The 21,779-nt window shown below is 35.4% G+C and overlaps 13 protein-coding genes across 13 annotated transcripts; 5 read left to right on the top strand and 8 right to left on the bottom strand.

Annotated features, from left to right (window-relative positions):
• Positions 1 to 107: 107 nt before the first annotated feature.
• Positions 108 to 2,211, bottom strand: BEWA_043190 (DEAD box ATP-dependent RNA helicase family member protein; the record flags this gene model as incomplete). Its single annotated transcript, XM_004833673.1, has 8 exons — positions 108 to 212; positions 251 to 365; positions 400 to 471; positions 508 to 618; positions 652 to 811; positions 846 to 1,090; positions 1,126 to 1,621; positions 1,656 to 2,211. The coding sequence occupies 8 exons, from the start codon at positions 2,209 to 2,211 to the stop codon at positions 108 to 110; spliced, it is 1,860 nt and encodes a 619-aa protein (XP_004833730.1).
• An 866-nt stretch (positions 2,212 to 3,077) lies between these two features.
• BEWA_043180 (conserved hypothetical protein) lies at positions 3,078 to 5,967 on the top strand (the record flags this gene model as incomplete). Its single annotated transcript, XM_004833672.1, has 3 exons — positions 3,078 to 5,370; positions 5,406 to 5,736; positions 5,772 to 5,967. The coding sequence occupies 3 exons, from the start codon at positions 3,078 to 3,080 to the stop codon at positions 5,965 to 5,967; spliced, it is 2,820 nt and encodes a 939-aa protein (XP_004833729.1).
• BEWA_043170 (conserved hypothetical protein) lies at positions 5,968 to 7,661 on the bottom strand (the record flags this gene model as incomplete). Its single annotated transcript, XM_004833671.1, has 9 exons — positions 7,477 to 7,661; positions 7,358 to 7,434; positions 7,206 to 7,318; positions 7,082 to 7,172; positions 6,934 to 7,043; positions 6,812 to 6,900; positions 6,604 to 6,776; positions 6,055 to 6,569; positions 5,968 to 6,018 (listed from the first exon to the last, which is right to left on the bottom strand). The coding sequence occupies exons 1-9, from the start codon at positions 7,629 to 7,631 to the stop codon at positions 5,968 to 5,970; spliced, it is 1,374 nt and encodes a 457-aa protein (XP_004833728.1). The 5' UTR covers positions 7,632 to 7,661.
• Positions 7,662 to 7,811: 150 nt separating this feature from the next.
• BEWA_043160 (conserved hypothetical protein) lies at positions 7,812 to 9,918 on the top strand (the record flags this gene model as incomplete). Its single annotated transcript, XM_004833670.1, has 11 exons — positions 7,812 to 7,863; positions 7,902 to 8,005; positions 8,084 to 8,314; positions 8,349 to 8,690; positions 8,733 to 8,955; positions 8,991 to 9,067; positions 9,101 to 9,259; positions 9,294 to 9,368; positions 9,402 to 9,498; positions 9,534 to 9,618; positions 9,654 to 9,918. 11 exons carry the CDS (start codon positions 7,812 to 7,814, stop codon positions 9,916 to 9,918), a joined length of 1,710 nt encoding a protein of 569 aa, XP_004833727.1.
• A 13-nt stretch (positions 9,919 to 9,931) lies between these two features.
• BEWA_043150 (conserved hypothetical protein) lies at positions 9,932 to 11,315 on the bottom strand (the record flags this gene model as incomplete). The annotated part of the gene is made up of 7 exons (XM_004833669.1): positions 11,129 to 11,315; positions 10,952 to 11,063; positions 10,708 to 10,918; positions 10,556 to 10,672; positions 10,360 to 10,522; positions 10,105 to 10,327; positions 9,932 to 10,070 (listed from the first exon to the last, which is right to left on the bottom strand). Exons 1-7 carry the CDS (start codon positions 11,151 to 11,153, stop codon positions 9,932 to 9,934), a joined length of 990 nt encoding a protein of 329 aa, XP_004833726.1. The 5' UTR covers positions 11,154 to 11,315.
• Positions 11,316 to 11,714: 399 nt separating this feature from the next.
• On the top strand, positions 11,715 to 12,926 carry BEWA_043140 (DnaJ domain containing protein; the record flags this gene model as incomplete). The annotated part of the gene is made up of 5 exons (XM_004833668.1): positions 11,715 to 11,792; positions 11,827 to 11,953; positions 11,987 to 12,174; positions 12,211 to 12,485; positions 12,512 to 12,926. The coding sequence occupies 5 exons, from the start codon at positions 11,715 to 11,717 to the stop codon at positions 12,924 to 12,926; spliced, it is 1,083 nt and encodes a 360-aa protein (XP_004833725.1).
• Positions 12,927 to 13,331: 405 nt separating this feature from the next.
• BEWA_043130 (hypothetical protein) lies at positions 13,332 to 13,780 on the bottom strand (the record flags this gene model as incomplete). Its single annotated transcript, XM_004833667.1, has 4 exons — positions 13,332 to 13,402; positions 13,435 to 13,518; positions 13,552 to 13,676; positions 13,722 to 13,780. 4 exons carry the CDS (start codon positions 13,778 to 13,780, stop codon positions 13,332 to 13,334), a joined length of 339 nt encoding a protein of 112 aa, XP_004833724.1.
• Positions 13,781 to 14,038: 258 nt separating this feature from the next.
• BEWA_043120 (hypothetical protein) lies at positions 14,039 to 14,324 on the bottom strand (the record flags this gene model as incomplete). Its single annotated transcript, XM_004833666.1, has 2 exons — positions 14,039 to 14,179; positions 14,217 to 14,324. The coding sequence occupies 2 exons, from the start codon at positions 14,322 to 14,324 to the stop codon at positions 14,039 to 14,041; spliced, it is 249 nt and encodes an 82-aa protein (XP_004833723.1).
• Positions 14,325 to 14,356: 32 nt separating this feature from the next.
• Positions 14,357 to 15,457, bottom strand: BEWA_043110 (hypothetical protein; the record flags this gene model as incomplete). Its single annotated transcript, XM_004833665.1, has 8 exons — positions 14,357 to 14,574; positions 14,607 to 14,715; positions 14,749 to 14,826; positions 14,861 to 15,041; positions 15,067 to 15,168; positions 15,202 to 15,287; positions 15,322 to 15,398; positions 15,436 to 15,457. The coding sequence occupies 8 exons, from the start codon at positions 15,455 to 15,457 to the stop codon at positions 14,357 to 14,359; spliced, it is 873 nt and encodes a 290-aa protein (XP_004833722.1).
• An 85-nt stretch (positions 15,458 to 15,542) lies between these two features.
• On the bottom strand, positions 15,543 to 16,097 carry BEWA_043100 (hypothetical protein; the record flags this gene model as incomplete). The annotated part of the gene is made up of 1 exon (XM_004833664.1): positions 15,543 to 16,097. One exon carries the CDS (start codon positions 16,095 to 16,097, stop codon positions 15,543 to 15,545), a length of 555 nt encoding a protein of 184 aa, XP_004833721.1.
• Positions 16,098 to 16,208: 111 nt separating this feature from the next.
• Positions 16,209 to 17,119, bottom strand: BEWA_043090 (superoxide dismutase Fe, putative). The gene is made up of 6 exons (XM_004833663.1): positions 17,022 to 17,119; positions 16,848 to 16,973; positions 16,768 to 16,809; positions 16,457 to 16,733; positions 16,331 to 16,422; positions 16,209 to 16,294 (listed from the first exon to the last, which is right to left on the bottom strand). Exons 2-6 carry the CDS (start codon positions 16,966 to 16,968, stop codon positions 16,230 to 16,232), a joined length of 597 nt encoding a protein of 198 aa, XP_004833720.1. The 5' UTR covers positions 16,969 to 16,973; positions 17,022 to 17,119; the 3' UTR covers positions 16,209 to 16,229.
• A 678-nt stretch (positions 17,120 to 17,797) lies between these two features.
• On the top strand, positions 17,798 to 19,286 carry BEWA_043080 (conserved hypothetical protein; the record flags this gene model as incomplete). The annotated part of the gene is made up of 6 exons (XM_004833662.1): positions 17,798 to 17,998; positions 18,031 to 18,135; positions 18,172 to 18,363; positions 18,401 to 18,667; positions 18,703 to 19,107; positions 19,143 to 19,286. The coding sequence occupies 6 exons, from the start codon at positions 17,798 to 17,800 to the stop codon at positions 19,284 to 19,286; spliced, it is 1,314 nt and encodes a 437-aa protein (XP_004833719.1).
• Positions 19,287 to 19,397: 111 nt separating this feature from the next.
• Positions 19,398 to 21,774, top strand: BEWA_043070 (ATPase, AAA family domain containing protein; the record flags this gene model as incomplete). The annotated part of the gene is made up of 6 exons (XM_004833661.1): positions 19,398 to 19,506; positions 19,551 to 19,689; positions 19,726 to 20,177; positions 20,215 to 20,579; positions 20,612 to 20,764; positions 20,800 to 21,774. 6 exons carry the CDS (start codon positions 19,398 to 19,400, stop codon positions 21,772 to 21,774), a joined length of 2,193 nt encoding a protein of 730 aa, XP_004833718.1.
• Positions 21,775 to 21,779: the final 5 nt, after the last annotated feature.

Here is a 21,779-nt window from a genome sequence, read left to right as displayed (position 1 = left end):
TTTATCACATTTTGCTCAAGAATAAATGATTAGGAGAATTCCTTATGGTTAAAATCAATTATACGGAATACATTTATCATGACCTGATATTCTCAGTAATAAATTTTTTAAAAGTGCATGTTGCGATGGTATTTGGGAATTTTGCGAGCGTTTTGATCTTCATATGATGGAAGACCAGTTATAGGTACAGATTTTTCCTTTTCAGAATCCCTCTAAAAATGATTATTTCCTGGATACATTTAAAACGTACTGAAGCATTAATTCTCGATCTTCGCTTAGGGATTATTTGCAAGAAACCATCTGATGAACGTTTCATTCTGATGAATTCTTGACTATCTGACATCTCGAGTATTCGATCAGGAATTCTAAACAGCTTATAGAAATGAGAAATAAACATACTTTGGTAATGCATACTCTTTTTTTAAAATAGAACGTTTCTTCAAGAATTGCATCTTTTTAATGGCTTTGTCCCTACAAAAAATAAGGATTTAGGTGATTGAGTATTACTTGAGGTAAAACCTTTTCATGATTCTCTTGTTTTTTGGAGATAAAAGATTCCTTCTGTGCGTCAGTTTTAACCCAACTTTTCCGTATTTTTTTATTTTCATATTTTTATACCTGTAAAATGATGGGTTTTTGAAGGTAGCATACTTTATAGCTGCATTAACAAAGGCTTTATTATGTAGATGTAAAAGCTTCACAGTCTTGTGGTTAACATTCCTGTACTCAATAGAATTATCACATGGCGACAATTCGTGTATATCTTTTAACAATCGTAGGTGTTTCTTTGAGAAGAACGAATTTACAATCCCTATATTATATCAACTAGTATATTTGCTCCTTACCATCAGAATCACTGGATATGCTATGTGCTCTGTGCAAATAATCCGAGACATTTCTCGGGAAATTGAATGAAATCACATTTTGGATGTTGAACGGAAAACTAATTCTACTTGCCATATTTGTTGTTACTAGAATGTTACAGTTTTCCTTTAGTTCCTTTAACGATTTGCTTCTCTCATCAAATTTCATTTCGCCGTGTAACGATGCTATCTTGTAGCCCCTTTCACGCAGAGATAGGGTAATAAATCTAATGTCGGATGAAAATACAGAGAATAAACTTACTGGCAGCACTTGACAGTGTTACAAAAAATGAGCGTTTTTTTGTGCATATTTACTGATTTTGGCTTAATTTCATCCAGAGTTTCAATTAATTGTTCTAAAGGATCACTAGATGATATCGAAGTAAATATCTGGTTGATCTTATTATCAACCTTATAGGTTTGTGGATGAAGGATGGTATTTATTGAATTTTCACCATCACTGCAAATTGAATGGGCCTGTCGTATAAACGTTTCAAGAGGTTCCGTTTTGGTACTTGTAAGGTACATTGCAAAAAGCCTGCTAGAAGAAACCAAATTAAGAATCCCACTCATTTGATCTATGTATATAGGCTCACATAGCAAATCAGCTTCCTCCACAATCATAAATCTTAAGTGACCTACATTTATTCTAAGATCCTCAAATCTCCCTTTAAACGCCCTGAGCAACATTTCAGGTGTTGCTATAACTAAGTCTACATTTTCCTTGTTATTCTTATCTACAATGCGCATGGCACCACCTAAACTTTTTTGTTGCATAGAAATAAAAGTTACCTATTATTGCGGACTGTTTCTTGTATCCCTCGCCACCAACTATCATTTTTGAGCGTATACGCAGTTTTAATGCCATATTGAAGATATTCAATCCCATTTCTCTGGATGGAACGATAACCATTGCTATTGGAACTATCATTCCATTCCAATCAAATTTTGGAAGACCGTTGATCTTCCGCAAATCTTTGGGCATGGCATTTTTCCTCTTCAAGCTTTGATGTGCTATTAATTTTGCGCGATATTCTTCTCTTGAAAATACAGCATTCATTGAATATCTTTCTGCATTTATTAGTTCAGATAATCCAGTTAAATATGAATGTGTTTTCCCGGTTTTTTTGTTACCAATAACCAAGAGTACATTATCCGACGTAAATTCTTTCCTGCCAACAGAATTTTCATTAGATTTCCTTTCTTTTCCATTATTTACATCAGAGTTATTTGTGATCCATGATTTAATTTTCATCTGAAACTCATCCATACCTTTGTAATTCGTTTTATCCGCTAGAATTCCCGTTTTATCGTCCGCAGAGTGTCTTTCTGAGGACGTAGAAAACATTCTCCGATTCAATTTAGACGCACCTTTTGAGATAAAATGCATATTAATGCGATGGTAATGCGAGAGTACCACTCGCCGGGTTGAATTAAAGGAACCATTTCCTAGACATCTATTTTCTAGAAGCATAACTAGGTTCCCGATAGATGTTGCAGACGTTTTCTTGACATACGATATATTAAACCAGAACATTAATAATACCTCTAAAATTTTGCTTCCCTGAGAAGTAGTTAATAGGTGGTTTTAACCAAACATCCGTATATAAATGATTGAATCAAGGGAGACTGCTAATAAAGTGGCATTCTTACTGGATTGTTAAGAAAATGTACAAAAGAACCTTCTAGAAGCTCCGATAGGACTGTGATATACATCATAGTGAGCCGTTTAGCAAATCTAGCTCATCTCCCAGAGGGTAATGGGTGTAAATAAGGCATTTATTAAATATTAGATAAACTATTATTGTACTGTATCCTTTCCCGTGATATACAACAAATGTGTACCAGGTAACTAGGAGATGTGGTGTACGAAACAGCGTTCTCCAGATATTGATTGGTTATTTTTTATTTTTCAAGGGAGATGAACTTGTGTTTGCTATATGAGTTGTAATCATGAATTAATCTAAGCAACTACTTCTGCTCACCGTGAAACGTTTTCTATGCTAACGCATATTGCGAAGTAGTACATTTTGCACATTATAGGATCAACATTGGATCTCAGTGTGACTATGAAACTCAATTTATAGACGCCTAGATGTAAGGTTTGCAATTTGCTAGATAAGCAGCTATTGCTTCGTTACTCTCAGGCTACTGCAATTCTTTCATCGTCGATTTGGCACTAAGCGACACTTGTATGACATTTTCTTCTACAAAATGGATACCACATTTGTTTTAACCGCGTTCAAATCATGGTACTATATAGCAGTCCACGAATCGCTTGAACAGACTGTAGCCAACTTGAAAGGTTTATGGATTGACCGTTCGACTTGCCAGGTGATAGAATCGAGTACACCTATGACAAAGGAGCTGCCTTTATATGAATTGAGTTTGGATGTCATTTTGGGTATATTTCAAGTTGCCGGGTCATACTGTTTGGCGCTTGTAACAAAATCTGAATTGGTTGCAGATGTATTTTTAGATCAGGCTACATGTTATGGAAAAGATACAAGCAAAATATATGCTGTAAAGGCAGTGAAGTGTTTGTCATTGGAACATGATTTGATAGATCCTTCTTCGGAGGATTTTATTAGACTTTCTTCAAATTCTTCACAAGTTATTGGTGAAAATGACAACTTTGTGAGCAGGATTGGTCAAGCAAATACGGCAACTAGTTGGTTTTCAAACATAAAGCTTCCTACTAAGGATTATGAAAACAACACGACGCAAGGCCAGCCTGACTTAGCACGGTCACTTCAGGGTTTAGAGCGTTTGTTATCCAATGGTTACTACTTTTCTTTTGATACTGATTTAACCCGTTCGCTGCAGAGATTAGCATTGGGCGGGTATTTACCTATACCAAAGATTTCACTTGTCGCTAATTTAACTGAAAGCAATTTATTGAGTACAAATGAGATTAACCCTTCTACACTCTGGGATATTGCGGATAAAGGTTTCAATTGGTCACATTTTTTAGCTGATAATCTACCAAAACATTGGATTACACCATTAATTCAGGGATATGTGGGATACTCTATTAATTATGAAAATGGATCACGTGTAGAACTTTTACTTATTGCCAGAAGAAGCATTTTAAGATCTGGAACACGTTTTTATGCCAGAGGAATCGACGAATATGGTAATACTGCCAACTTCACAGAGAGTGAGCTTAGGGTTCGTGTTGATGGCAAAGGATGGAAAAGTTTCGTGCAAGTTAGAGGATCTGTTCCAATTTTCTGGAAACAAGAACTAATTACATCTCATCCAGTTATAACAAGATCTTCTGAATGCACTTTGGAAGCATTTAAACGCCACATTGATATATTGCGTAAACTATGTGAGGAACCCAGTAAAATCTGCTGTGTGAATCTTTTGGAATTAAAAGAAGCAGAGCAGATCCTTACAGACGCATTTACTGAGCAAATAAAACTTTACAACAGTGATTGTGTAGAGCTTATAAACTTTAATTATACATCGCAAACAAAGTGGGCTCATATTAACACGGTGTTGATTAAGTTCATATCTGATAACTTGGCGCAACTAATGGAAAAAATGACTTATTTTGATAGTGAATCATATAAAGCTCACATTATGGCCGACCATATTGGTGAAAAGATGGAATTAATATTGCAGAGAGGTCTTTTTAGGATTAATTGTCTCGATTCTCTTGATCGTACAAATGGTATGCAATGGATGATAGCATGGGTATGGCTAACAAAAATAATAGATCCTAAAGGGGAGTTAGGCCTTTTGGCATATAAACAGGAGGAGGATGCACTTTTTCAGAATTTTACAGAACTTTGGTGTGCCCACGGGGATTCTATAAGTATTCATTATGCTGGTACTCCATCTATTCTTACAGAGCAGGTTAGACAAGGAAGGACTAATTTTGGTAGCATTATACATTTCGCAAAAACCATGGTTGATCGAGCATATACCTCTATTTTTGAGGATTGCTCTAGGCAAGAATATTTTGACATAATCCTTGGAACCCATAAACAGTTACATCCACAAAATTCAAAGAAAAACCATCTTGATAATATCTACACTCCACCAACAGAAGTGAACCAGAGTGAATTAAAGATTTGGTGCGGGTCTTGGAATATTGGTGGTAATAATATCTCAGAGGATGATGATTTACATGATTGGATTGGTGCAAAACGTGTACAATCTGATATTTATATGTTTTGCTTGCAAGAATTCGTTGAGCTTACAGCTGTTAATGTAGTAATAAACAAAACGGATTATTCCAAAGAGTTGCTTTTTAACAATAAAATATCGAATATCCTCACAATGTATGGTTCTTACTCCAAAGTAAAATCCGTTTCCATGATTGGTCTGTATTTAGTAGTATATGCTAAAGAATCATTAAAACAGCATATTTACAACATTGATGTAACAAATGTTAAAACGGGCCTTAATTGCAATGCTGGAAACAAGGGGGCTATAGGGATTAAGTTTAATCTATATGGACAAAAAATAGCGTTAATAAATGTACATTTAAATTCAGGTGAGTATAGTAACATTTCATAAAATAATTTTTAGGAAAAACACCTCAGACAGGGCGTATGGATCTCCTACAGCATATTATTCACAATTCTTTCCAAGAGAAAGAATACAATTCCCTTTCTAACCAAGATTTGTTCATAATTGGTGGGGATTTCAATTTCCAAGTTCAATTGGACAAATCTCAGACTATAGAATTGATGAGAAGGATGGAATATCAAAGAATGTTGGAATATGATGAGTTCCGGATGGGGAAAATGATGGGCATACACTTCCTGCGAAACCTGCAGGAAGCAGATATCGATTTCCAACCTACATACAAATACAAAACTGGCACACAATTCTATACATTCAAGAGGACCCCTGCATGGTATATTTTGCAACATGAGTTTCATATACTTATAGGTGTGATCGCATTATTTATGGTGGGCGCTCTAGTGGTTATGATACAAATGATGTACGGTCGCTGTATTATACTAGGCATGATCGCTTTTATTCAAGTGATCATAAGCCAGTTTCTTCTGTAATCGTGCTTAAGCTTAAGAAACGACCTGTGGACAGTGGTAGAATTTCTATAGATGAACCACTCATAGAATTTTAATTAATTATATCCATTATAAGAATCTATGATATTTGATGATGAAAAGAGTGCCTATAAACCTTTTATATTTAAGCAATGAAAATAAACCTTTGAGAGGGAGTAAAAATCGAAAACATCAACAAGACTGCAGGTTTCGCGAATAGAATGCATGGCAAGTTGCGGAATTCCCACGTCTACCACAGGAATACACAATCTGCTCGATAGGTATGGTCCAATTGTGGAACCGCATGGAGTATCATTTCCGGTTCTGAAGTCTTGTAGAGGAACATCCACCTTTTCTGCAACTGCTTTGATAATTGATGAGGATTTGATATCAGTAGCATATCTACCGTTTACGTTTCTTTTTATAACAACACCCTTGTGAAAGTAGGGCATATGAGTATCAATATGCTTTTCAGGATAGTTTGGATGAACTCCATGTGCCATATCAGCACTAATCAAGAGTGACCTCGAGCTAGTTTCCTGTAACTTGGAGCCAAGTGTCGAAAATATTTTGTTCAACCAATTTGAAGTAACTTCAGAGTTAGCTCCATATTCCAACGTGGAACCGATTTCCTCATAGTTATATGCTACTATACCAACAATAGAATCATCATTACCTTCTGACGAATATTGTTTAAATATGCTGAAAATTACCTGGATGCAGAATAAAATCGGAAAATCCGGCAACTGATGCAAAGCAAGAGGCCAAATTATCTAAGCGCCCACTTGTTATAAATTCCTCATAAACACCGGAAAGTGTCGCGGCGGTGGATTCCATTAAGCACAAATCAATGTCCACAATATCTTCAACAGTGCAGTTAAGTTTTCTAAATATTTTTTGTTACAAACATTTTAAACTAACCCGGCTAAGAATTTTAATAAAGGCTCCGTTTCATCAGCATTCAGTTTATGTACGCATTCAGTGCTAATAATTCCCCTCAAGTGATTTTGCTACGTAAAATTAAATGTGAGAAAAAACAGTACCTTATTCAACTTTAGTGCTTCACGTTCCTGAGAACTTTGTAAATGTATTGCCAAATTCGGGACTATTATCAGTGGATTGCGCACGTGAATCAACCTTTCCTCAAGACGGTCTAAACAGAATTATCAATTTGTAAAGCAAAAGACCAACTGTTGCTGCGAACGACAACCTTCCCTGCTACGCCAAGTTCCCTATCAAGCCATGTATGCCATAATCCTCCACCATATGTGCATACGTTAACCTGAAACAGAGTTAAGCTTAAGCTTGGGTAAACCTGATCGAATCCCTTAGAGCTTGTATGAGATTTAAAATCCAGTTTTAGACAGGGAGAATCCGTATGAGAAGCGACAAGTATAAGTCCACCCTTGCTTGGATTAAAGTTTTTACCTTAAGTCATATGTTGTATATTATATTTGTTGAAAATACCAATTTTGAACGCCATCATTGTACCACTGTCATTAGCTAGACAATAACATCTACCTTTTTCCAGATTCCAAGGAGAACTAAACATAATTTATGAACATTACTTTGAAATAGTGTCAAACCTCTCTTTTAGATGTGTAATTGGTACATTATGATCGGACATGTACTTGATGATCTGCTTAACAGAGTGAAAAGGCGATCCAGTATTGTTCAAATATTTTAGGATTTTCTTCCCAAAACTTTGAGCTTCTAGAAACTTGGAACTAGTCAATGCCATATTCTCAACTTATCAATTTATTTCAAATGTGTATCATTTCCTCGGGGCCCAACCTGATCATGAATAACATCAGTGGAGCTATTTTCTATTGGATCTCTACTCGCTTCTTAAACTACCTAGGACACATTAAGACTAAAAACAAGTGGGTAATGATATTATTCTGGATTTAGTCTTTTTGAAATGACTACTGAACCTGCGCCAGCTCAGCAGACGCCTACCAGACAGCAAGGAAGTATGTTTCGATAAATTTAAACAAAAATTACACTTTAGATTGGTTTGTTCGACTGCTTTTCCAATTAGTCCTTTTCCGGTTGATTTATTCATACTTTAGCGGTCCAGGAACAACTGTAGATCCATACACCGGACTTCCACCGGTAACTCTCAAAAACTGGTTATCTCATAATGATGTGTTTGTAAGTATTCTATATTTGACCTCAATACCATATTTTCAGGATATTTATGCCTGCGTAACAAATGATAACAAACTCGATTTTGAGAATCTTGAAAATTCTGGGAAGATTGTATTTTCAAGAGAAAATCAATTGTATACACATAAGAGGAATAACCCGTTTGATCAGTCGAAAGTAACATATAAAGCACACAGTAAATTTTATAATGATCAAGATGAACCTCTTTACATCTTTGTCTTCTTAATCCCTCATAAAGCATATGAAATCAAAGTGGTTTGTGATTTAAGAGATTTTGTAGCACTTACAGGTACCATTTTACAAAAGTACTTTCAAGGATGGTTTTGAGGGCCATTATATTGTTAAGACCCTTCCTCTCACGAAGATGAAACATATAACTAGTAGCGGAATAAGTCTTATGGGAAATGAGGATGAGGATGGAGAGATAATTAAGGAAGAAGTTAAGCATTGGATTCCTCGTTTGGATATTAATCTGGTTTATGATTTGTCGGATCAGGTATATTCAGGAAGTAACCCCTATTTTGACGATTACACAAAACATTTTGACCAAGGGGTATTTGATCCTTTGTTAAATTTGTCTCAGTTTTGGGTTTTAAACGAACATTATGTTCACATAGAATCGGATAATGAAGTATGTAATAAACTACTGCATATGTAAATGTTTTAGGTTGAGCTCGATCTTACCATAAATTATTCGACGTGTAGTCCAATGTATTATTTGCTAACAAATCATATGAAAAATACTGGTGAGACAAAAAACCGTTTTGGTAGACAATCAAATAAAGAGTTTGATATGCTTAAACGTACATTAATGACAACAAACATCTACATGTTAATCTTTTCTGCGTGCTTCATTTTGTTGCACACACTTTTTTCCGCATTCGCACTAAAGAATGGTTTGTTAAAAGTTTTGACATATTATTATCTGCAGATATTCAATTCTGGAAAAACAATGATTCTATGGAGGGCCTTTCAGCTTTATCTATAATCATAAATTTTATTTGTGACGTAGGTTTTTCTTTCCAAAAAAACCAATTATAGATTATAATTGGCTTGTACATTTTCGATAGTGAGGAGAAGTCGTGGTTGCTTCTGTTTGAAATTGCACTTGGTGTTTGTGCATCTGGATGGAAAGTAACAAAGGCTGTGAAAATCCATACGAGTCTATCTTATCCATTCATAAGATTTGAGAGTTCCAAGGTATATTCAAAAAATTATAAAACTTCCCTTTCAGAATTATGTCGAATCTAAAACAAAGGAATATGATGAAATAGCCATAAAATACATGTCGATAGCAATGACTCCCTGCGTACGTATTTTTCCTTCGATTCTAATGGTACAGATTGTTGGATATGCTATTTATTCTTTGTATTATCTAAAACACAAGTCATGGTACTCTTACATAATCTCTGTGGCTGCTGGATCAGTCTATACTTTTGGTTTGTACACTTTAATATCAACAAACGATATACAGGATTTATCATGATGACTCCACAGCTATATATCAACTACAAATTGCAATCCGTAGAGCACTTGCCATGGAGAGCTTTAATATACAAGTATGCACCAATACAACACTGATATACTCCTTTAGGGCACTAAACACTTTTGTGGATGATGTAGCATCGTTTCTAATAGAAATGCCGTGGTTACACAGGCTCTCATGTTTTAGAGATGATATAATCTTCTTTTGTTACATTTACCAACGATGGAAGTACAGAGTCGATCCATCAAGAAATGATTGGGAACCTAAAAAAGACGGAGAAGCTCCAGCTTTACAAAATCTTGAAGAGGTTGCACCCTCAACCAATATTACAGATGATTCGGATTCTAAAGATACTGCAACTAGGAGAAAATAAAATATTAACATTGTTAAATTCCACTGGCTGTTTCAGTATATCCTCTCACTATTATTGCGTTTGTAGATAATACCGATGTATCCCCCAAAAGCCAAAATTTTATCAGGTCTTCTTTGCAAGGATAGCGAGAATTACCCATTTCCAGAGCATTCCTATATGATTTGGTTTCCTAGATTGCTATCTCACCTGAAGGATTCATCCGGAGGTGAATGAACAAAATTAGGCCCCAAATTTATTGTGGCAGACCCACCCATAAATGTAGAGATTCCTGGATGGTACTCTACACAGTATATATCTTCCATTACATTTTTAGACCATATTCCATTAACGGAAACCTGATAAAAGGATCCTTCATTTAATATTTTGGCCTCATTGATTGAGGTTTGATTAGACACGTCCGTAAGGAGTCCTAAAAATGGATTATACTCATTTTAACAGCACCTTTTCTTAAAAATGGCCATAGGTGAACATTCCCACGTGGATCAGGAAGAATAGTTTTTGGTTCTTTGAGTGATATAGCACACCCTATCACATCACCAACATTTAGTTCACTACAGATTTCACTTTCCTTAACAATGCCATCATTTATAACTCCGCCAGAGTCCTAACACTTTATAACTTGAAGTAAATAACTAACCTGCAAAATTGCACATCCAAATGGATTATCTCCGATTGGGCTTTCGAGGCGAGCGAGTCTCGTACCAAAACCTATTCTAACTGATGGTTGCAAGGAATTTCTCAAATCAGGAAAATCCTAAAGTTTGGTTTTATCAAAAGGACAAAATGTACCTCTATTAAGTCCTCTACTGCCTTATAATTTCCATCCCAGCCACGTACTTTAAATGTTTTCCAGTTCTTGTCTGGTTGATTTATGGTACATTCGAAATACCATTTACCAGCATCCGCACATCCACGAGTTAGTGAAGTGGACCAATGTTTAGTTCCAATAAATGTTAGTCTGTCTTGCGATATTCTTGCTCCGGTTTCCCAAGATGAGTATCTGCAATTTTTGCTTAAAGCTGATAGACATTACCTATGGTCCAGACAATTGTATTCTAAATCCGGCTTCCAATAGATCTTTAGTTTTTTGGCTTCGAAAAGAAGATCAATGTTTTTAGTTTTGTTACTAATGCTAGTAGGAGGTTCTGAATGTTATAAAAATTTTGATATTGGCAATATGGATCAAGAAAATTATCTAATTGTATCAAACCTAGTATTGAGGGGACAGGATCCATGTACTTTGTGCTTAAGAAAGTCTTCTGGGAGCATTTAAAGGTTAAGGATGAAGAGCAGTTCACGTATATCCTTATAAAACCCAATGTGTTAAGAATACAATATTTTAATCCAAATTTGATAGGATGTACAAAACTTCTGGAAGAACACAAGTTCAAAACTATGATAGAAGGGATACATGAATGGAGTAGGTATTGGGAGTCTAGGGCGATTGATACATTCTACTTGACAAGTAGGTCTAAACATTTGGGATATTTCTGCAACAATTCACTAATAAAAACTTAAACAATGATTGTTTATAGTTTATGAAGTGGTCGAATGCTTTTTTTGGTGTTATTGTCCTTTTTTACACATATCTTTGGCTGTAGCAGTCACTAGTTGATGTTCCCATTTCTCTTGTTTTTCGCATATTTATTCTTAGATTCTTTTTTGACACGAATAATTGCCAAATATATTCGTTCTTAACCTTGATATCCACAATAACACCGTTAAAGCTGATACATGTACGTTATATCACCCTTAAAGTGGAAATGTTAATACTATTTTTCCATTATTAACTAGAAATGGATGCTAATCGTGAGGATGCCTATGTTTGCTTCAAGGTTGCGAAAACCGCGATGCTCCGGCAAGATTATACCAAGGTACTTGATAGATATGGAATATGTCACTATTTAGGCCCTTAAATTTCTTAAGAAGGCGAATTCTATGTATCCTACACCGGAATTCAAACATCTATTGGATGAATGCCTGAATAAGTTATCCCATTCAGAGCAATCACGCGAATACAGAGATCATTCCCATGGTATGGATGCGTAAAATAATATTCTATTTCCAGATTCATCCAATAGAAGTACAAGTGGAAATGTAAACACAGCAGATAGAAGTCCACAAAATAATCCCGATACAACGCCTTCTGAACATGATAAACTCTGTCGCCGAGTTCTCAGCGCAAAAACGTATTATGAAGTATTATTAGTTGCTCGCGAAGACTCTGTAGATACTATAAAGCGTTCATATAAGAAGGTAAGAAATTAATAATCTAGGACTCATTTTTTATAGTTGGCATTAAAATTACATCCTGATAAAAACCCATCGCATTTGGCGTCTGAAGCATTTAAAAAGGTCTCTACCGCATTTCAGTGTTTAACAAACCCAAAATCCCGTGAACATTACGATATGTATGGCGAAGATGGTCCAGAAACTCAAACGGCTCATCGAGAACAATTTGTCACACCTGAACAATTGTTCGAGGCATTTTTTGGATTGAATGTTAATCATAATCGTATGCACCGTAACTTCGTTTACACACGTCGTGCGAATGACAATAGGTTAGTGTTATTGCTAATATACACATTTTCAGAGGACAAACAAGTCCACTTAGTCAACTCATCCCCCTTTTTTTACTTTTTCTCTTCATAATTCTTCCAAGCCTATTAACTTCCAGAACGGCCGAATTTCAGTTTGAGAAATCTTCAAAGTTCAGTCAAAAGGAGACTACGGTCATAAATGGCGTAGTATATTATGTAGATCCGACAAAATTTCCGCAAAAATACCCTCCAAAATCACAACAACGACTCAGGATGGAATATGAAGTGGATTATGCTTTTTTTGATTATAAGTGTTCTGCCGATAGAAAAGAAAGCCAACGGAAGATATACTCATACTTATCATCATTCAAAAACCCACCATCCGAGCTGTATGATACTCCAAAGAGTTGTGTAACACTTGGAAGATTGAGAAGAGATTACTCTGATTTCATGAATGGTGGATTTTGAAGATTTGTGAATTTATTTGGAGGGCTGCATTTAATATCTTCTTTGGTGACACGCTGAGGAATGTACGCTACTGGAACCTTTTTGAGCTGCCTTGGTGCAGCAATTTTACATGGAGATGACCCATTGTAATTTGGTTCTTCTATGAGATTTGTAAGCCTTAAATGGGTGGACTCTATTACCTTTTGACACTCACTGTATAATTTATATTTAATGTGATGATACCTACTATATGCATTTTAAAATTGCTTGGTAGAACTCTGAGGATAGCCCTTCTAATATTAGAGTATTTGCTCGGCTTTTGGCGTGTGTTGCTGGAATGTAAAATATTTTACATTTATTTCCTATCCAGTATCCATGAATAAGCTCCCATACACTAAAGCCGGATTGTTTCATTCATTAAGAATATTACCTTATTACAATTGGTTTCAAATTTGTACCAGATTTGCGTTTATATGGATAAAGTACCAAAAAGTTGACTAAGAATGAATATTGCAAATATTAGACATACCAGGATCTGTGCCATCACAGATGAAATACCAGGTCATTGTAAATATTCTTGGATCCCAAAAGCTCCTACGTGTACCCAAACATCCTAGATAAAGATATTTCCACTATATTTGCAAACCTTGCCTTCCTATTTTCCATGCTTCCCGATAGTTCATATGAATGTTATTTAGCCCAGGAATAGATTCACCATGTAAAATGACTTCATTAAGCACATCCGAGTATTTTTCATCCGTTTCTTCTTGCCTATAGTTGATTGTCCGAGATAATTTCACAAAATTATAGACTAACCTGCTTTCTACGCAGAGAGTGTTCGTTATAGACGATATATTCGCGCTTTTATCGTCCATATCGCAATAATTTTTATAAAAACCTTTAATTATCAAAAATACTCGTGTTTCCCTGAATTAAAGCTGCCATGTGTTCTAAGCATAGGATAGAAAGCTTCGGGGCGCCAGAAGGCACACTCTAGAACTCATTCCGAATATAAGGTGAACATCCAATATTAATACTACTATATTATGTATGTATTTGTTGAATGTGTGGGCAAAGGTTAAATTTGAGAGTATATCTCAAGTGTGTAGGGTATATTTTGTAAACATATTACTCTATTGTACATTTGGACTCCATGGAACAGCTGAAATTGATGAAGCAGCAATCTTTCCAAAGTTTGATAAGTACTTCATCTTATCTTCTTCAGTCTTCAGAGAATTCCATTCGTAATATGGTAGAATAAATACATTAAAACCCTAGTTACATTTCAAATTAGATTTTTAAAGAAAATACCTTCAGAGAAAGAAGCATATGTTCGGCCTTAGCGATGGCTGTCATCTGAGTTGAGCTAGCATAGTAACTGTATGGACCTAGAAATGGTTTTTTGATGATTATGGTCATACCTGTGCATTTTATCGCAACGTTAAAATCCCTCATGTATATGTCAACATAAATGTAATCAAAGAGTACATTTCTTTTATGTTTAACTCCACTCTTTTCCAATAATCTTGAGACTTCAATGGCCCATCGAGAAAGTTTTCTTTCAATCTGTCGCACAATATCATATCTATTTCATCTACCTTTTTAGTCTTTGTAGATTTCAGTGTATTAATGAATGATTTCAGTTTTTCGTCAAGATTATTAACGAAATCTGAAACAGTATAGAGCAGAATTGTATCTAACCTGGATATTTGTAATCTAGAAAATCTACAACAGCCTTTAGCTTTATTGTTTTATAGTTGTTCAGATACTCCGATTTTGTTGAAATATATCTCAAACTGTTTTCAACAATCTAAAGGGTAGTAATATATACAATATTTCTTACTTGGTGTTCTGGTTCTAAAAGACAGACGGAGGCATATAGGAAGAGTACGTGAGATTGACCATCAACTTGTTCTGGTCTCTGAATCTGATATAAATGATTATTAACAACAAACCTCCAGTAATATATTTCCAAATGATGATACACATAAAGAATAAAAATTACGGGCATCAAATTCCAATTTTGCAAAAGAGTGCATAACTAGTGTTAGAAGGTTACTTGGAAGCTCATTCTTATCAACCGATGGATATAATTTACTTTTCAATATACCCAAAATAAATGGAACCCTGTAGAGCCTGCATCTCATGAGATTGTACAAACCGTATGTCCAATTTCGCCATTGCTGCAACTAGCAGCGAGGATTGTAAAGGTGTTATTTGGTGATGGCGCAGTGACAAGGAGCTACTCAAACTGTTCCAAAACCTTTAAAGTCTATTTATAAATATTCTACCAAACCTCAGGTGATATATGTGAAAATATGATAGGGAGTTTGCAATTAAAGTAATGTCTTGCATGTTTGCCTTATCCATATTTAGACAAATCTATTAAGGTATATTTTAACAATAATAGACATACCTGATTAGCTACTAAATCAATGATATCGTAGTTTGGTGTTTCTAGGCATTTTAAGGAGTTTAAGATCAGTGATAGACCTAAATTAAATTTTAGAGTATTGATATGTTGTGTTACCCATGCATGTAAAATTAGACATATTGCGTATTATTTGCGGAAATAGCACCTTTAATAACTTTTTATCCTTAAACCTAGCACAAAGAAAATGATACTATATGGAAACATTACTTTATTTTCCCGAACGAGTACAAGACCAGACACAAATCCGAGGGTCGCAAGAGAGGAATAATGACTTGTAATTGTTGCACATATCTTTTCCACAACGCATCGTTATACACATGGCTTGTTGCTGATTTATATATCTTTTTAACTAAGTTTTGTACATGTTCATAATTACCATCTGATTCCAAGATTGCTGTGTCTGCCTCGTCAGCAGGTGGTAGATCAATATCTTCCGTTATTTCGGGTTTTGGACAAACTTCTGTATTAGTACTAGGTTTGTAAAGCCTTTCAATCGACATAATAGTCTTTCTGACTTTCTTGCTCAATTTATGACGTTTCTCCAATCGATTTCCAGTTTCAGATCGTGTTTTTATAGGATTAGAGGAATCTTCCAGATAACCTTTAGTTGTAATGAAATTTCTCGACCAAATTACATCGTTTTTATGGCCATTTAAACAACATTCGCAACAAATTCGCAGTTGTAGGAAAGATGTGTATTTTGATTTGGAAATGACTGGTAAGGAACAACCAGCAAACAAATTTATCATAAATCCCATCCTTAAAACACTAAGTATTTTGAATCCAAGTCACCTCCGGGATGAGGACCATTCTACCACCCAATGGATTGATCGATGCACCAAACACAAAATGCTAAAGTTTATAACATAAATCTAGGACAAAAAGATTATTTATAAAGTGAATGAGGATTCCAAATTCTTGTTGGCGAAATCCCAATTGACCAAATTCCACCAGGCTGAAAGTCGCTGATGATTTACACACATGAACAAACCATTGATATATGCGGCCCTATCGTTTCTATAATCAATATAATAGGCATGTTCCCAAACATCGCAAACCAAAAGTGGTTTTCCTAGGTTATCCCTGAATAAGCGTATATTTTCTACTGATAACATACCTCAATGGAGATCCTGCATCATGTGTTTGAACAATGTCAGCAGTCCCATCATCTTTAAGAACAAGCCAGCCCCAACCTGAACCAAAGTGACCGGCAAGAAGACTCGAAAAGTCCTCCTTGAACTTGCCAAAGGATCCAAACTTGTCCTCGATCAACTTTCTTATGGTTCCAACAGGTTCACCACCGCAATTTGGGCCCATAGAATTCCAATAGAAGGCATGATTCCAAACCTGAGCTGCATTGTTAAAAACAGCGCCATTCTCGGACTTTACAAGTTCTATATAAATAGGTGAATAAATTCTATAAAATACCTTCAACACTTTTAGATTCCAAAGGAGTTCCCTTTACCAAACCTAAATGATGAAATTAGTTGTTTAATGTTATGCATTACCATTCAACTTGGTGACATAACCAGCATGGTGCTTCAAATAGTGGAAGGAAAGTGTTTCCTCACTAATATGAGGTGCTAGATCCTTGACGGCGTATGGGAGTGGTGGAAGTTTGAATGCCATTTTTTCTACATTAACATTTGTTATCATGATATAAAACGAGCTCCAGAAATTACCTTGTGAATAGAAGAATGTATGATTATCAGTTGCAAATTTAAAAATGCGAAAGAATTTTTTGTTTTCACTTCTTCAATGTGTAGATGTATATCTATGTGTAGGAATTAATTTCCTAGATATCCATCCATTGTGGGGATTAAATACATCCAAGCCGGTTGTAGTTTTGGCAAATTAAGCCATTCATGGCCACCTAATTGTTTTGTACTTAATTCCATGGATTCCCATGTGGATCCATCAAATCCACAAAGCTTGAATCATCAAAATGGTACTGTTTAATCCTATGCGGATAATTATTCGTACACATTTGCTTATTTGACCATAAAACAGTGATTTATAATTGCGATGTACTAAATAAGATATATATCACAATTTTATAAAGTTTTATATCAATGTGTACATAATTAACAGCAGATTCTCTCGGCAAGTGGCAACAACGTCAGTTGGACATTCTGAAATCCAAGCTTGTTCCGAACCATGAACTTCCTAAAAACCATCCAGTGGATTATATATTTATCGCATTACATGGTATAGGTTCAACTGGTAGCACACTGGAATCTGAATACAAAACTCTGAAATACACACTTGAGAGCGTTAGGAGACATTGGTTCTATAATCAGCAAATTAAGATCCATTTACACCTTGTGAATTGGAAGAAGTACATAGTTGACGCCCAAAATACGTATGTTTACTCATTACGTCCTCATTCGTTTCCAGTCTATTTGAGAATGTTTGTATCGACACGGTAAAGGGAATGAGGCGTATGATCGCCCTTACAATGTTGGACATATGTTTTTATTTCAATCCTAAATTCTCCGATTTTTTGTTAGTGAATGTTGCAAATGATATAAATGGCGAGATAACAAGATTACGCAATCACACATCTGGTCTATTCCTGAATTCCAAAATTGTCATAATTGGTTATTCTATGGGTTCCGTTATAGGCGATGAGTTGATAAGAGGAAACACAGATCGTATGGTATGTTCTATTTATCCTTTTACCAACTGTAGACAAATCTTAATCCTTCTGAACGTCCAAAATTGGAACATAAGGTGGATTATTTTTTCGCAGTAGGGAGTCCATTATCATGTGCTTTGGTCTATCAAACGCCTAGGGTATTGTCATTGGTGGAATATATATCATTGATTTAGTTTATAAACACTGGTTTGAAGTTTCCGGATGGTGTGCGTTATTTGAATGTGTTTCATCCCTACGATCCTATAGCGTGTCGTTGGGAGAGGCTAATATACAGAGACATAAAAAAGATTCCAGATCCTGTTGTATTACCATTTTGGCAAAATAATGGGTTTAAAAATTGGTATGATTGGGACAAGAGAATGCAGGTTTTCCATATTAGTTTATATATACACAAGTGTTTAGCATGCAAAATCTGTAATAGTAGACAATATAACTGATGTGGCTGCATCTATAAGTAAAAGTATCTTTGGGTGGTGGGGACGTAGTGAAAATGATAGTGTATTAAATAAGAATATAACCTCTAGTGATAATCGTAGAAGGGCATTTGAAAGCTTCAGGACCAGACTAAAGGATCAAAATACTTTAGATATACTAGAAGCCTTTGATGATCCTAGAAACCCTATTACCGATGGGATTATAACTGAAAAAAAAGAGGATTATTCTAGAACAGTTTGTGCTTCATCTCATTATACATTAAATTACAGAATGACACTGATAGTGTGTTTTTTCTACAATCTGAAGAGGATATTTTTAGTGATATAGAAGAGATTAAAGCTTCAGAAAAAGCACTGGACCAGTTAAATAAGTCAAATCAATCGTTGCCAGTAAGATACGATTTTCAGCTACAGGAAGATGCAACGGAACACTATTTAAATCCACTTGCAATTCTACAATCGCATATTAGCTATTGGGGCTCAAAAGACGTTGCGTTATTTATATTAAAGACAGTACACGGAAGTCACGAGAGTATATCCATAACAGCTTTACTATCTGCAATAGAAACAAAAGCCAAAAAACTATCTTTTGTGGCCGTGAATAAGACCTTGAAGCAACAATTTTTGGCCATAGCAGAAGATGCTAAAAGGGCTTTCGAAAAGGTTTCAAAGGAGGTAACGAATCCCATGTAAAATATAATTTACCATAGGATTTAACGCTCAAAACCGAGAATGTGGCAACTCTGAAAACCGCTTGGAACGCCATTACAAAGACCAATGACGTTGACGTTTATCCAAATGAACTTTTAACATGTGATATTATTGAAACTGATGATAGTTTCTCTGCACAATGAAGTTGCCTGCCTCTATTTTAATAATACTCCGTTTTATAGTTTATACCCAAATAATTTATTATTTTGTACCTTATAATTCACATTTTTATTCATAAGAATTATTCTTATATTATGCCAGAGAATGTTCTAACATATCGCCTTAAATCACTTCTGGAAAGAAAAAATCTGCGTTGGCCTCCAGAATCGGTATCTAAATTTGATATTAAATGTGTAAGAACAGGTTTGAGAATAATTTTTGAGTATATATATGTATAAACTATATAGATTCTAAGGGAACATTTGCCAGCATTGGTATAACAGACCTAGCCTCGGAATTACAAAGCTTCTTCGATGATTATCGCAGACAGAAGATTTTGGTGTTAAAAAATAATATTATTTCAATCCTAAATGAACTTAGGTCTACGTATGTCGCTTATTCATCATTAAATACAAAATTCAGAACTTCTTCCAAAAAAAGAAGACCCAGCTTCTATGAAGAGGAACAAACAGATTCATTCATTTCTGTAGATGATTCACCTGAAATAAACATGGAGAATCATGTACGTTCCAATACGCTAAATAGCAGAATACGCCAAGTGTATAAATCAAATGTCAACGTAGATAACTCAAAAATCGATTCACCTAAACGTAAAATCCAGCTGGATAATAGAGATAGTTCATATGAGGGTACTATCTCAGACACCTTTACCTATACTCCGGAACTGAATATCGCAACACGGTTATCAGATGTTGGTGGAATAGAAAATATAAAAGCAGAAATAGAAGATTTAGTCATCCGCCCATTAAAATATTCATTTCTATATGAACACCTTGGAGTTCAACCTACAAAAGGAATCTTATTATATGGTCCTCCTGGCTCGGGTAAATCTAAGCTTGCAGAAGCCATAGCAGGTATCTTAAATTGTGAAGATGTAGCATGCTTGTATAGGTGAAGTAGGTTGCCCTTTTTTCCGTATAGCTTCTACCGAAATAGTTACTGGAACTTCTGGAGAATCGGAGAGTAGAATACGCCTATTATTTGATCATGCTAAGAGGGTAGCTCCCAGCATTATATTCTTGGATGAACTTGATGCCATTACTCCAAATCGCGAGAATGCTACAAAAGGAATGGATTTAAGAATCGTATCCCAACTGGGAATATCGATGGACAGCCTGACAGGTCATTTTGTTGTAGTGATTGGAGCGACTAATCGCCAGGAGTTCGTCGATCCGATGATAAGAAGAAATGGACGATTTGACCGAGAAATACCAATGGGAATTCCAAATCTGGAATCAAGGATTAGTATTTTGAAGGTAAATGATAGTAGCGCTTTTATAATATTTAGGCTTTATCATCAACTGCATGTCTCGCAGATGATATAAATTTCGAAGATATTGCACATATGACTCCAGGATATGTCGGAGCTGATTTACAGGCTGTTATTAGAGAAGCCGCGATGATCTCTATTTCACAACTTTTTGCCACTAAACAAGAAATTGTATTTTTACAATGTATACATACACCTCTCTTTAGGGACCTGATTTTGACAAAGACTCTCTTAGAATAACTCAAGATGATTTTTTAAGTGCTATAGCTAAAGTACAGCCAAGTGCTAAGCGTGAGGGATTTACAACAATACCAGACATAACATGGGACAATATTGGTGCTCTAGCGGGTCTAAGGAAGGAGTTGGAACAACACATCGTATTTCCCATCAAATTTAGAAATTTGTATAAAACTTTTGGTGTGGGCGATTCGGCTGGTATTTTATTATATGGCCCGCCTGGATGTGGAAAAACACTGCTGGCCAAGGCAATATCAAATGAATGCAACGCAAATTTTATCTCTGTGAAAGGACCTGAACTACTGAATATGTACGTAGGAGAAAGTGAACGTGCTATCCGTTTAATATTCCAGCGGGCAGCCATAAGCGCTCCATGTGTTATTTTTTTCGATGAAGTTGATTCTATTTGCTCAAAAAGAAATAACGATAGTGCAAAGGTTTATGAACTGGTTGTAAATCAACTTTTGACAGAGATGGATGGGATTAAAAATAGGGAATATGTATATATTGTTGCTGCTACAAATCGTCCGGATATGATTGATTCAGCTATGCTGAGACCTGGTAGATTTGAAAAGTTAATGTATGTTCCCTTGCCAAATTATGAAGGTCGTATTGACATTTTGAAGAAAATAACGTCGAAAGTACCCATGGAAAAAGATATAGATTTGAGTATATTAGCTCAAAAAACTGAAGGGTATAGTGGAGCAGATTTAGCATATCTGGCACGGGAAGCTGGAATATCCGCTATTGAAGAAATAAAATCTAAGGTTACAGGAGAAAATTGGGATTCTACAAAGATGTTTCACAAAATCGCGCTACCAGAAAATGCGAAGCTGAACATGAAGCACTTTAGTGTCGCCCTAACAAAAACAATACCATCGGTAAAACAACACCAGTTAGATTTCTACGAAAATTTCAGGAAAAAACATCACCAATGTAAATAAATTGT

This window comes from Theileria equi (genome assembly GCF_000342415.1).
Source record: "Theileria equi strain WA chromosome 2 map unlocalized gcontig_1105316255037, whole genome shotgun sequence".
In the NCBI taxonomy this organism is placed as follows: Eukaryota; Apicomplexa; class Aconoidasida; order Piroplasmida; family Theileriidae; genus Theileria; species Theileria equi.
This window is presented reverse-complemented; position numbering and strand designations above follow the sequence as displayed.